The 14,174-nt window shown below is 47.9% G+C and overlaps 4 protein-coding genes across 4 annotated transcripts; all 4 read left to right on the top strand.

Moving 5' to 3' along the window:
- Positions 1-3,173: 3,173 nt before the first annotated feature.
- On the top strand, positions 3,174-4,482 carry BO79DRAFT_211579 (A4/G1 family peptidase). Its single transcript, XM_025683046.1, has one exon. It carries the CDS (start codon positions 3,440-3,442, stop codon positions 4,292-4,294), a length of 855 nt encoding a protein of 284 aa, XP_025534870.1. The 5' UTR covers positions 3,174-3,439; the 3' UTR covers positions 4,295-4,482.
- A 2,325-nt stretch (positions 4,483-6,807) lies between these two features.
- BO79DRAFT_211578 (uncharacterized protein) lies at positions 6,808-7,317 on the top strand. Its single transcript, XM_025683045.1, has 3 exons — positions 6,808-6,891; positions 6,953-7,023; positions 7,100-7,317. Exons 1-3 carry the CDS (start codon positions 6,838-6,840, stop codon positions 7,212-7,214), a joined length of 240 nt encoding a protein of 79 aa, XP_025534869.1. The 5' UTR covers positions 6,808-6,837; the 3' UTR covers positions 7,215-7,317.
- A 772-nt stretch (positions 7,318-8,089) lies between these two features.
- Positions 8,090-8,896, top strand: BO79DRAFT_60560 (uncharacterized protein). The gene is made up of 2 exons (XM_025689481.1): positions 8,090-8,633; positions 8,694-8,896. Exon 1 carries the CDS (start codon positions 8,165-8,167, stop codon positions 8,600-8,602), a length of 438 nt encoding a protein of 145 aa, XP_025534868.1. The 5' UTR covers positions 8,090-8,164; the 3' UTR covers positions 8,603-8,633; positions 8,694-8,896.
- Positions 8,897-9,752: 856 nt separating this feature from the next.
- Positions 9,753-11,351, top strand: BO79DRAFT_276380 (cytochrome P450; the record flags this gene model as incomplete). The annotated part of the gene is made up of 2 exons (XM_025687752.1): positions 9,753-10,881; positions 10,939-11,351. 2 exons carry the CDS (start codon positions 9,753-9,755, stop codon positions 11,349-11,351), a joined length of 1,542 nt encoding a protein of 513 aa, XP_025534867.1.
- Between the last annotated feature and the right edge of the window lie 2,823 nt (positions 11,352-14,174).

Below are 14,174 nucleotides of genomic sequence, written 5' to 3'. Positions count from 1 at the left end.
CAAGCCCCGAACAGCCACCCAGCCACCCAGCCACCCACTCCCTCCTCACCAACCAAGAAACACACCCCAAAACCCACCAGCAATACTCTAGACCATTCCACCACTACATACATACATAGTACAAAATCAGGATCCAGAACAAACAAAACCCCAGTCCATCACATGCTGCAAAACAGCACCTTGGGGGAAAAGAAAATTTCCCCGAGTACTCTCCGCTATCTCTTTCTTCAGACAAGCATTGTGGAATTGTCACGGAGTCCCCACGGAATCCCGTGCAGACATTATCAGGGCATAGAATGGAAAGTTTGAGATAAACACGTGCATCTCGCATGATATCGCTCGCATGGTGTCGGGGGAAACTGCGACGTTTGAATGATGATTCATTTTGAATTGTCGGAGGACCGGTGGAGTATTCTATTACTTAGTAGTATAGTATGAAGATGTTTTAGCGATAGTATAGTATTAGGTTCTGGAAGAGATAGAAAGTCCAGGTGGGATATCCGGATAGAGAACAATCTCGGCTAGAAAGGGAAATTGTTTAAATGAATTGAGTTGACTATAACTAGTATAGTATAGTACAAATTAAACACCTATGTCATAGCGCTCCACCCCAGGGGGGAGGGTGTTTCCCTGGCCAAGCTGCAGAAATCAGCCCAGTCGTGTCGTGCCTGGTTCGAATGATCGGGTAGTTTGGATCAGGATCATGATTATGACCCTTGTCATTATTACTATCGTTAATATCCATGGTATGCAAATATAGGATTAATCACTCTATTCTATTAATGCTCGGTAGAGATAATAAATTCATGCATATCCGGCGTATACCGCGTATAACCAACCAAACCCATACCATATCATAACCTGTATGTCTGTGTCTGTGGTATGTACCTTGCATCTCCGATGAGGTAGGTAGGTTCCAGGAATATGACTGGACGATGAGTATAATTATGATGTTGGAAAAGGGCATGGATTGAGGGATTAAGTCAGGGGGCTTAAGCGGGTTTTCCGACCTTCCGCTTAGTTGGCTAGCTAGTTCGTAGGAAGGATTTCGCCGGTACCCTACGGAGTACCTAGTACGTATCTAGTATCTTCTGAATTGTTCAGAGGGATCCTGCGTAGTTGCCACACAACTTATCTTTGCATGATGGTTTCCATCGGTCATATCGGAGGTTTGATAAGGAGGAATTAAACTGAACTTGTTTGCTATTGTAGTGGGTACTGCTCCATATGGCTAGGTTCCTGTCTTGTGCTGCCTATTACTAGTCTAGTAGTACTCTGCTAAATCCGGAGAAGCTCCTAGAAAGGGAAAGTCAATTCCCGAGCCGGAAGCTGGAAGCTGAAGCTGGAGCTGGCTCGGAGCTAAGTTTAGAGAGACTGGAATGAATAACATGATTGGATTGTTATAAAGTGAAGGAAGAATCGGGATCAGCAAGAAACAGATAGAAGATACAAGATACTTACTACTATTCTTTTGAAAATACATATCAAACCAATCAATTTGTAAGACTGGGTAAGGTAAAGTTGGGTGCCTGCAGAAATCAGCTGCAAATAGCAGAAGCAAAAAACCCGGAGATAAATTCGCCGAAGCGGATAAGTATAAATAACAATTGATTAAAAATAATAACTTACAAGCGAATTGGCAACAGTATTCGTCAAGGAGATTAAGCTCAATCAAGAAGGGATCAGCCGGACGGATCCCGCCCGTTGGTTATAATTGGATGGATTATTAAAGAAACCCCCCCCACGCCAAACAATCCTTTTGTGGCGGCATTGTCTGACTGTTTAGCTCTATCGTATCTAATTGGTTACTGTGCCTTGTCACCGGGCTTTATCTCTGCAGAATTAGACTCCCGCTTTTAATCTATTTCTCTATACACTAAACCCTCCATCGCTGTTGGTGCTGTGCCCCGAATCGGATTCCCCTCGCGCCTCGTCCGTCATGATTCATTTCACCTGATCTCCACTGCCCGTGCAGTGCAGACTTTCGACAAAACTGCCAATATACTGACTGAAAAAGGTTACATCCGATTTCGGCCAAGACACGCCGGCTCAAGCCCCCTCGATTTATCTAGTCTACTTTTGTTCTTACTCAGTCTTGTTGTTAGCTAGCCAGCCAGCCAGCAGCATTCTACGAGATAGTAGTTACCTAGAATTATTCCTCTCCAATCCTCTCTTATCAAACCCCTGCTAGCCAATTGATGACTTTCCCCGCACACCTTTCCCCCTCTCTTACCTTAATCTATCTAGCATGGTACTACTAACATTTGTACTATCCTCTTTCCAGTTCCCATCCCAACCCGCGCCCTTCCCTAATTGCTTATCATTCGCCCACAAGGCTTGGGCGAAGCTTGTTGTGCCTGCGCCGGTGCCTCTTCCCTTTTCACTCCCCCATGCCTCTTCGGGCAACGCCATCCGCCCACTAATCCTCCACTCCAATATACTAAACCTGCCCAAAGCGCCAGCCAGCTCCCTTAAGCCCTGCCGTAAGATAAGGCCGAGTAACCTAGTTAGTTGCCGCTGCTCCCGGCGCTGGGCCAAGCCGTCGGACTTCCGTCCCCCCCCTCTCTTCCCTTTCCCCCCCCCCCTCCCCTCCCCTCTCCACTGGTGGAACGATGTCTGGTTGACTTCAATTCGCTCCTGGATCGGGTGGCTGCTGTACTATTGCATGTTCGTCCGCAACTGCTAGGGAGAGTTTCGTTCTATCCGGAGTATCCGAGTTTAGTCCGCGGGTTGGCTTGCCGGCTGGCTGGCTAGCCGTGCCCTTTAGGTAAGGTTCTGAAGGAGGACCTTACTAGGTAGAAACGGGATCCAACAATGAGGGGGAAAAAGAAAGGCGGATATGGCTTGCTGGGGGGGGGGGTCCTCTGCGGCCTGGACGAAGGAAGAGGAGATGATCACTAATGCAACACAATCTTGGCTTGCAAGGAATTGCGCTCCAACCAGAATGTCTCTCTGCGTAGAGTTGCCAACTCTTGCGGGCCATGCTGGACGGATAGTATGATGCTCCACTCTCGCTCGACCTTTTGCAGTCCACAATCGTTTCCCCCATATCGTTGGGTGGGGACCGTCTCTTTTCTGCAGCTATGGCTGCTGCTGCCCCGACGGTGAACGACTCTGCATCCCCGGTTTTAGTCGACTTTAGGAGGCGGACCTGGAGATTAAACTCCGTCGGACGAGGAGGAGCAGTGGTGTCATCGTCGGCGGATTGCATGCTATCGGAAGAGCATGGAAGAGGGAAAGAAGACACCAGCTTCATCCGCAGAAAGCTCGAGCATAAATAGAAGCCTGAGTTCCGCTGTTCTGGTTGCTTTTCTTCTTCATCCAGCATCGCAAGTCTCTCAAGCATCGCCTGGTTCGATCATCTCACTCTTCCATCACCGACCTTGTCAATAAGTTAGCTCTTCATCTTTTCGAAGAAACCAATCCTTCAAACGTCAAAATGAAGTTCTCTGCTATCCTTACCGGCTCCCTCTTCGCCACTGCCGCTCTGGCTGCTCCTCTCACTGAGAAGCGCCGTGCTCGCAAGGAGGCCCGCGCCGCTGCCAAGCGCCACAGCAACCCTCCCTACATCCCCGGTTCCGACAAGGAGATCCTCAAGCTGAACGGCACCTCTAACGAGGAGTACAGCTCCAACTGGGCTGGTGCCGTTCTGATCGGCGATGACTACACCAAGGTCACTGGCGAGTTCACTGTCCCCAGTGTCTCTGCTGGCTCTAGCAGCAGCTCCGGTGGCTACGGTGACTATGGCTACGGCTACTACAAGAACAAGAGACAGTCCGAGGAGTACTGCGCCTCTGCCTGGGTTGGTATCGACGGTGACACCTGCGAAACCGCTATTCTCCAGACCGGTGTCGACTTCTGCTACGAGGATGGCCAGACTTCCTACGAGGCCTGGTACGAGTGGTACCCCGACTACGCCTACAACTTTGACAGCCTCTCCATCTCCGAGGGTGACCAGATCAAGGTCACTGTCGAGGCCACCAGCAAGAGCAGCGGTAGCGCCACCGTTGAGAACCTGACCACTGGTCAGTCCGTCAGCCACACCTTCAGCGGCAACGTCGAGGGTGACCTTTGCGAGACCAACGCCGAGTGGATTGTTGAGGACTTCGAGTCTGGTGACTCCCTTGTTGCTTTCGCTGACTTCGGCTCCGTTACCTTCACCAACGCTGAGGCCACCAGCGGCGGCTCCACTGTCGGTCCCTCTGACGCCACCATCATGGACATCGAGCAGGACAGCACCGTCCTCACCGAGACCTCCGTCTCTGGCGACAGTGTCACTGTCACCTACGTTTAAATGGATCTCTACGCATGAGATATCGGTCGCTTCAATGTCTTTGTCTCGACGACAAGCCCTGGGGATGAATGAAAAATGAGTGATGAGCTATCCGGATTGATCTGATCTTGTTGAGTTGTTAATTCTGCTTCTGTTGATGATTTTGAGTGATTGTACCTACTTTGAGTGGAAGAAATAAATGCGCGCGCGATGCTGAAAATAGCTGTTCCTCATCTAATAGATTGTAGAAGGTATTCTGAAGTTGTGCTGTCGATCTGAAGATCCGAAGATCACTAGTGAGATCTCGCAGCTCGGCTGTGTAAGTGCTTTTGCTCTGTCGATCATAACTTTGTAAAAGCTTGTATGTATGGCGGACATATATAGTTTATTTGAATGCCTTAAACTGATCATTTTTATGAGCAGCTCAATCAAGAAAGAACTTGGGAGCGTCGGGGGGAAGCGTCGGTTCGTAGATGGCATGTTGGAAGGCTCTTAGCATGAACCCAAGGATCGGCAGTATGGGGCAAATGAAGAAGAGAGAATCAAAAACACTCTAATAGATTTTATATGGGCTATGAAGTTAGTTGCAAATTTATTAAGGGAGATGAAGGATGACTTGGCTTGCCTTTTCCGGAAATAGTGCTTGAGCTATCGCGATAGAGACATGGTCAAACAGGACTCAAGCACAGCCATTGAATGGTAAGTGCCATTCCAAGCAAAGTTGTAAACTGAAAATTAGACAGATGCCTAGAAACACAAATCAGATGCCTAGGGACAACCTGATCATGGTAGCTCGGTTGCGGTGATGAGTGTAGACCGTCAGAACTTTGATGCTTTTTGGAAGATATGAGGTTGAGAAGAGACACGTGATCCGTATAGGACACCTTATTTTGTAGTACTAAAAGATTGAAGAGGACTTAGGCGCTGTGTACAAGACACGTTGGTGAAATACCTCACTGCCTTTGTAAGTGTGAGTGTCTCTTCGTCCGGGCAGTGATGTTCTGAAAACGTCAGCTGTAAATGATGTGACATACCACCTCTGAGCACCGTGATCTTGCACGATGAACAACGCATTAGCTAGACATAGAAGAGTGTCTTCTGTTTCATGAAAGGACGGGCTTCTCGTATAGATAACTTCTCGCCAGACATGGCAAGAGGTTTCTGCAAATGCAGCGTGATAACTGCAGCCTTATCGATTGAAGCGAGCTCGTGCCATTAAGCTCTATTAGCAATGCAGCCAATGCAGGGACCTCGGGGTCCGATACCGTTACCCTGAAGCTGTCAGGTACAGGACCTAGGCTGGGATAAGGCAGAGATCCCACCTGTCGCCATACTTCCCTTTGAGTGGGACTATTCCGTATTGGGAATGTGCACGGAAGGTGACTTGCTGACATAAGATCTTGTGCAGAATGCATAAGCCAATGAAGTGCCTTCCTAATTGGGTAGAGAGCTTTCCAGCAGGACCAATTCTTAGTACTTAGTCCTAGTATCGACTATAGTATCTCCATCATATTGCAGCCGATGGCCTGAACGTATCTGAAACAGAAGGAGATCTCTACTAATTCATACACATAGAAATTGAAGATCATTAAAGATCTTGTCCACTCGGTCACAGCAAATTCGATACATCAATTATTTAACTACTTGACGCCGTGACAAGTCTACTATCCTATGTTGGGACGGACCAGGGGTGCTAGTCCGAAAAAGAAAAGCGGTCTAGCGGAGCTAGGCCGGTCATATAGTAGAAAGAATTAGCAAGAAGCTAAGTTGATTAGATAATACGGCACTAAGCCCAAAGAGGTAATATCACTAGTCCTAATCAGGAAACTAGATCAAAGTAATCATAATAATAATAATAAGAGGTCAATACAATTGACAAACTTGTCAAAGGGAAGCAAACATTTACTTCCTAAATAGGAAATAAGTGGATCCTTTAGATAGGAAGTGAATGAATTCAACTTGCTTGCTTGTTTGCTTCAGCTAGGGGATGAAAGACCTTATTTATCATTTTCAGTGAATGATTCTAGATCAGAATCATGAATCATCAGTTTGATCATTAAACAAAGAAAGCGGGGTAAGCAAGTAGGGTAAGAAACAGTGAATAAAGAATCAAATAATCAGAATGATGTCAATAATACGAGACTTTATGTGAAAAATGATTCATCTTTATGTTATCCGTCTTAGCTGGGATTCCCATAGAATTTGTATGGGATTCTCAGCTGAGTTGGGTAGTTAAGAGATGATTACTTTAGTTAGTAAGGATTCCTGATTTCCAGCCAACATCCTACATGCGTGTATTCAATCTCCCATTCTTTGTCAAATATACCAGTCTAATTACCCGTATGGATATAGTGAATGGAATAAGGAAAAATCCATATTCTCGACATGGAACTAAGATCCGTTGCCGGCTGCTGCCGTGCCCCTCCTTCCATTTAAGATTTCTCTATGTAATACACTTCCACCCTTCTCAACTCCCCTCTATCCTACTTCCAACTCTTCATCCAAACCCCATTTTCTTGACCATCTAACATCTTCTCTCCATTAAACAAAAACAAACCACAACCATGTCCAGCTCCGGAAAGGACTTCAGCTACAAGGGCTCCGGCACCAACAGCCAGGTAAGTTCCATATACCATGAGTCACCCTCAACAACGACTAACAAATCAACCTAATCGAAAGGGAAACCACTGGTGCTCCCGCGACTACGGATCCGGTAGCTCTAACTCGAACTCCTACCACTACTCGAACAGGTCTGTCATCCATCTCAATAGCCTACCTATAGTTCTACTAGAGCAAGCCGAAACCCATCTAATGCCTTCCTCTCAGCAACGGATCTTACTACTACTCTAACCCCAATGGAAGCACCTACTACAACAACGGAAGTGGTGGTTCGACCTACACTCCTCCCAGCGGAAACGGTGGCTCGACCGGAAAGAAATAAGTGCGAAGCTTAGAGCCTTGGAACGCTGAGGAGGATCACGTTGAGGCTGAGTGGGAGTAGCTTAGGGTGATATCTCCTGTAGCTGTACCAGTTATTGTTGGGAGTGAGCTTCTATTTCTTCCCCATCAATGACGAGGATGATAACGATGGTATAGCGACGGAGTATCTTTACACCGCAGGAATTTGACCTGACGTTTGCTTGTTCTTCTTCAAATGCATGTGCTTCGATTAAGTGCTGATCTTTGAAGATCCATGTAAGATCTCTGCTATCTTGTGGGGTACTGCTTAGCTTGAAGATCTTATTTTAGATCGTATGTTATGAGTTCGTAGCGTTTTGCGTTGATAAACACGGTAAACAAGTTGTGCGTACTTGCATACCTACTAGAATATACAAGGGTTTCTTATTCAAGATTTGGCTAACGGCAATTATCATTAAAATTCATTGTCTAATTGGAAACTTAACTGTTCGATGATTAGCAGTTTATTGATCAAAGTATAAGGCTGATAGTTAGTATCATGTGAGGCATAGTATGCTTACTTTTCCGGAACCTTCAGAAGCTTCCAGGGCAACCTTCCGTTGCCACTGTAAATGCAAAGGCAAGCCACATATCATACTTGTCCAAATATAAACAATGCTATTTTTCTCTGAAATTACGAGTCTATGTTGGATACTTTCGAAAATCTTGCATACTGATTGGTTGTGTGACTTGGATGCGCTCAGGCACACACAAATCTCGGCAGGCAGAACCAGTACCAACCCACCATCCACAACTTCCCAATAACGATTAGCGTGTCTTCTTCCCGGTCGGCGTATCTCTTTAACGCGACCACCGCATTAATTGCCCCTCCATACTTGATCATCATTTACCATTGCTATCCCCGTTTCTTGGGGGATTTTTTTTTGTCTAGTTGAGAACTTTCCAGAATACCAACAGATAATTACTGGGAGCATGTCTCACAGACTCTTTATCCTCGTCTACAGAGGCGATCCCCTCGATTACAGCGAATACCGACACACGGCTCTGTACGTGCAATTCGCATCACAAAAACGCAGTATCCTACATATCCTAGGTACCCAGGGTCTCTACAGATATGTGGAATACCCTGGGGCTGATCCGATGGAACTTGGGGATCTGGTGCGTGCGGTGCCGGTGACGGATTTGTCGGTCTCCGTTGAGGAAGATGATATTCGGGAGACGGTGGCACGAACGCCGGTGCGCAATGGGTATTTGGATTTGGAGTGGAACTGCCAGCACTGGGTGGGGGATGCCTTGGCCAGATTGGTGGACAGAGGTTGGGTCGCAGACACGGAGCGGGCGGATGCAATCGATAAGATGACCGATGCTTGCTTGGAGGCCCGTGATGACCAGCTGCTCGATGCTCAGTGATCGGGTTTGTTGCTTTTCTCAAACAAGGAAAGTATGTATGCGTATATTCTTGCTCGCTCAGTCTTGGTGAGATGTCGATTAATTCTCCTAGGTTTCCATCAGTGGTCATCCTCGAGGTGGAAAGTAATCTCACGCCTTGGTGGCTGGGAGTGAGATCGGTTGTTGAGACTGCGTTGCTGCGGTGTGGGGTAGCACCGGGCTAAAAAGGCGTCACTTGAACTATTTTTTGCCTCCAAGCAGCAACCTCCATAGTTTATCGGTACTTGCGTGAATGCGTATAGGCCACAGAATACGCAACACCCATTCGTGGTGGCATTGTCGCGTGGGGTTTCTAGTGCTTATCACATCAGTCGCCAGGCAAGCGTGATCCCCAATGAGTGAGGCCTACCTCATTCAACTGTTACTGGATTAAGTTTGGAGTGGTTACACCCGATTGAACCGCTTGAGGGCCTGTCCACTTGGTTGAAAAGGGCGGGCCTTATGCTGGATTATGTACGTACATCTCGGTGAGCGTACGGCTAGTATTGTTAGGGAAGATCCGAGATTCTGCATCTCGGGAACAGGTCATCATGGGCATTGAGGGGCATAACAGGAAACGAAAATGAATTAGAAAGCAAACAATGGAAGAAGCAAAAATCTTCATCGCTTTGAGTGATGTCATTCGGGGCTTCGCCTTGGAACCTTCATGCTGTTATCGTTCAACTGCTTACGCTGCGGTGATTATATGAAAATTGAAAGTTGACACGTGAGAGATGAGCTGCGCAACTAGAGTGACTCAGGTCGAATTGATCCTTCCTGCAAGCATCTTTCCTAGCTGAACGCTAGTAAGAACCCCGCAAAACAGGGCATGAATGGCTGAAAGGCTATCATCTCATTCCTATCTCCCTTGATGGTTGTGTCAGCATGCCAGTCTTATCCTGCTGCCGAGGCTGTACTTACTCCACACGAGACCCTGTTCGCCAATGATTCAGGCATTCTCGACTTACAAGGTATGGTCCAGGATCGGCAGATACCCTCCGTGGTAGCCACCGGAGCTGCAGCTTGCCATCATCTGATACATCACTCAATTGCTGCTTAAAAGGACTTCTGGTCGCCCGTCAACCTAGAAGTTTCATCTCTTGTTTATCTCTAGATAGAATTGTAGCTCACCATGGATTTCAACAAAGTTGATCATCCTATTTTTACGATTGCGACTGTCACTCTCTTTCTTTGGTATACCATAACCTACCTGCAACGGAAATGGACGCATCGTCGTATAATGAAAGCGAACAATTGTCAACCACCACCATCTTATCCTCAGAAGGATCCTATCTTCGGCCTCGATATTCTTCTTGAGCAGATTAGAAATGCAAGAAAACATAAGCTTCTCGAGCGGTTGAGCGAGCGATTTAAGCTATATGGCAACACATATACACAACGACGATTGACCCATTTTGTTATAACTTGCGAGCCGGAGAACATAAAGACAATATTGTCCCTCCGATTTAAGGATTATGGCTTGGCAGGCCGTATCGATGCAATGGGTCCGCTTTTGGGCCATGGCATCTTCACCACCGACGGCGAGCACTGGGCGCAGTCGCGTGCCATGGTCCGTCCCAATTTCGCGAAAGAGCAAGTCGCGCACTTGGATATTTTTGAGGAACTCGTCAACGAAATGGTCTCACTGATCCCAACCGATGGCAGAACGGTCGATCTACAGGAGTTATTCTTCGAGCTCACCATCGACTCTGCAACGGAATTCCTCTTCGGGCACAGCGTGCACAGCCTCAAGAAGCGACTGGCTGGGACCCGTGACAGTACAGAACAGGACTTTGCCGGAGCTTTCAATTATGCACAAAAGGCCATCGCAATGAACCTACGCCTTGGTAAGCTCAAATATCTCAGGCGCGACCGCAAAGCAGAAGAGTCCAATCATATCTGCCATAAATTGGTGGAGCAATTCGTCGACAGTGCACTGAAAGTACGAGAGCAGTCCAGCAACCAGAAGCCATTTATCGAAGAGGCTAGTCACGATGCAAAGGGAAAGAAAAATTACCTTTTCCTGCATAGTCTAGCCCAGCAGACGGGAGACCGAAGGCGGATTCGCGACGAACTAATGAATATTCTCCTGGCCGGGCGAGATACCACGGCATCCTTGTTGAGCAACCTGTTCTTTATGCTGGCAAAGAACCCTCGCATCTGGAACAAATTGCGCGAGGAAGTTTCTTTCCTAGAAGGTCGCCCGCCGTCGTACGAGCAACTGCGTAATCTGACATATGTGAAATTCTGCCTGAATGAATGTAAGTAGTACCGACCCGCAAAAAGTCTCATGAAACATGGCTTACTTGGCACTGTAGCTCTTCGCCTCCACCCTGTTGTGCCAGCAAATTTGCGCTTTGCCAACACAGATACAGTACTTCCGCGCGGTGGTGGGCCAGATGGCAAGTCGCCTGTTTTCGTGCCAAAAGGCTCTATCGTTGCCTATCATGTCTATGCTCTTCACCGTCGTGAAGACTTTTTCGGCCCGGATGCAAATGAGTTCCGGCCTGAACGTTGGGCTGAGATCCGTCCGGGATGGGAGTACTTGCCATTCAACGGGGGACCACGAATTTGCGTTGGCCAACAGTATGCACTAACGGAGGCAGGGTATGTCACGGTTCGGCTAGCCCAGAGATTCTCTGTGCTAGAAAGCAGGGATCCAGGGCCGTGGGTGGAGGAGTTTACACTGACCGTTTGTTCAAGGAATGGGACGAAAGTGGCTTTGAGATGATTCCTGCTTGTTTCTGTCTGAATTCGTAGAGACGGCGATGAATTAGAAGCGTATTGCGTACATAGTATCTCCTCCAGTATATAGTTGGTGAATTTGAGTATTCATGTCTTTGTGCAATTCTAATAGAACTGTATCAACTCGGGGTAGCTGCCAGTGTCACAAGCAAAGAATAGTCAGGTGCCAGTTGGTCACGAGATCTTGTCCGGGTACCTGACTTGGAGGGAAGGCAGTTCTATGCCAGGGAGGACTCGGTAGCATGGATGTGTCTGACATGTGCGGCAGCTCAGAAGAGCCTAATACTTCGCTATGTATTATGTGGAGATATTTTATGCACTGGAGCCAGGTATGACCAGATCCTTTACCACCTGTGTCCATGTAGTCTCTGACCACCACCACTACTACCATGACAACTAACATCATTCTAAGATATCTTGGGGAATAATAAGAAAGATGATTAGACGGAGTAAAAACATCCAGCAGAATCGCTATCAAGTGAGGCATTTCGTTGTTTCCCTTCGCGAGATCCCCGAGGGTTCAGACAGATCCGGCATGTCAAACAGCCAAACAAGTCAGTGATGCATCATATCATGGAATATGTCTGTGGTTATACGCACAACAGACTTAGTATCTGCCCTTTGTCTTGAGTTGTTTTGCTGCAGAAACATGGAGGAAACGAACTCTATGTCAGCGAGGTAACTTTGCATGGCCGACTCCTTACAGGTGCTATAGTTGCCACAGCTTCAGTCAGGCGAGATGAGGTAGGTACGTACAACCCCCCTTGCTATCCCCTAGTAGCCCAAGAACATTTAGTTGCTGTACGTCAGATTATTCTAACAAGTGTTTAATAGGTTGATGACATCCTTTGTCCTTCGCTCCACAGTACGAAGGCTACAAGTCACTGACACATTCCAGACCATGAGAACCATGATACGCATCACTGACTGGTTGGGCTGTTCAATGGGCTGAGTCCGTCTCAACCCTCAGGGATCTCGGGTAGAGGGACAATGGATGTCTCACTTGATAGCGGGTTTGCTGGATGCTGTTATGTGGGGAACTACTGCAGACTCAACAAGGCCATGGGCTGTATAGCGAAACCATACGAAAAGCCTGATGTCGCACAAGAAAACCGGAGCAAAGGGGGCGGCAAGAAAAGTATCGGAAAGAAAGGAGACGGAACACAAGATTCGTGGGCGTCGACATGATTACCTATTATTAGTAGGTGACGAAGAACGGAAACAAAGGGAAGCCCAAGCCAAGGAAAACATGCAACCGGGGCCCGCTGCCTTATAACAACTGGGCGTGACACAGCAGCATCACATATATCTGCCCATCTGGCTAGGTAGTAGAGCTTATAACGAAATAGGGAACTCGTCACTAGGCAAACCGACATGACAGGCCACGTCTAGCGTATCAAACCTGCGCTCTGTACCTGTCGTCGGGTGAAACGAGGCTGAGATGTATCCTGTCATATGATGGGTTTGCATGCGACGACGGCTGGTACCTGGAAAGATGCCTGTTGGTTTGCCATGCTTTCGCACCAGCTCTAAATCCTACTAGTCATTTAGTATCAGGAACCCAGCCGGGTTCCACAACATTCAGATCCAATGGCCAGCCACAGAGATGGGAGGTTAGTATTTATCATCGTTCGTTGGTTCTGACGCTTATGGCGGTGAACTCAACCCTCACAGGCTTCCTTCCACAGGCCGTTCTTTGAGCTTTGGGTTCCTTTTCCTTGAGGCTGGAAATACTGATTAACAGGGCGACGGAAGTGGCGGTGAAAAGGAGGCCTAGAAGATTCCCGTCCCACAATTTTATCTGCCAATGGTGCTTTTTCCGGCATTCTAAAGTATTCATGAAGCTGTGGTCAGTGGTGGATCTCAGGGTCCTGCAAGATGGACAACGGAATTGCTTCCCCGATTGGACTATTGATCGCCTGAAGTAATTGCCAGCCATTTTTTGCGCAGATGTGGTTCAATAGACGGGCTGACGGACTCCATCCGCCGCGGTCCAGCCGATCGGAAACATGATCAATCGCGATACCCACCGAATTAAACATGTCTGACTTTCTCGAATAACGCATCCACACACCTCGAAAGAAGAAAGGGCGAAACTTCCATGGATCGATGTGTCGATCTGCATCTCTTTGCTTTTTCTCATCATTTTTTCTCTCTTCTTTGTCGCCTGTCCTCCCTTTCTTTCTGTTTGAGTTCTAGATTCCGCCCGGCGACCGTCTCAGTTGGCCCACTCCTCCAACATCGTCGTCACTTGTCGCACAATAGATTCATTGCTACTATAGCCTAACCGGCTCGTCGGTGCCCAATACCCGGGATCAAAACTACTAGTATGCCCGGAAGACCATCCGCGTGAACGGATCGGAGAGTAAGAAGCCAATCAGACCAGAACCGTTGATCCCGACAGTCTGTCACACAAACCCTCACCCTGCGAACTACGTGTTCCGTCCCGCCCTTCGACTTCGTTCCGATGTTGGTTTCTCTCTACTTCCCCGGCCAATCGGGAGCCGACCAGTCTGATGTCCCAAGGACTCGTCGGTCACGACGGGCTCCCTTTGGGAAGAAGGGCCTGGCGCATTATTGTCGGACGGTGGTATTCCACAGAAGCTAACCTGCATATCCACCGCCTGTCCACTCTGCCACAACGGGGAAGCTTTTCCCCCCCCATCAGCAGCGGGTCATCTCTTCAGTTCTTTGAATAACAAATCTTGTCCATTCCACGGAATGCAAGGGAATTGTCGAACAAGGCCGATACACAAGGGTGTGGACTCCTCGTCGACGGGCGGCCACATGGCACGGGAGAGTGAATTAT

This window comes from Aspergillus costaricaensis, assembly GCF_003184835.1.
Source record: "Aspergillus costaricaensis CBS 115574 unplaced genomic scaffold BO79scaffold_46, whole genome shotgun sequence".
In the NCBI taxonomy this organism is placed as follows: domain Eukaryota; kingdom Fungi; phylum Ascomycota; class Eurotiomycetes; order Eurotiales; family Aspergillaceae; genus Aspergillus; species Aspergillus costaricensis.
The sequence above is the reverse complement of the archived record's forward strand: the minus strand, read 5'-3'. Positions and strand labels throughout refer to the sequence as shown.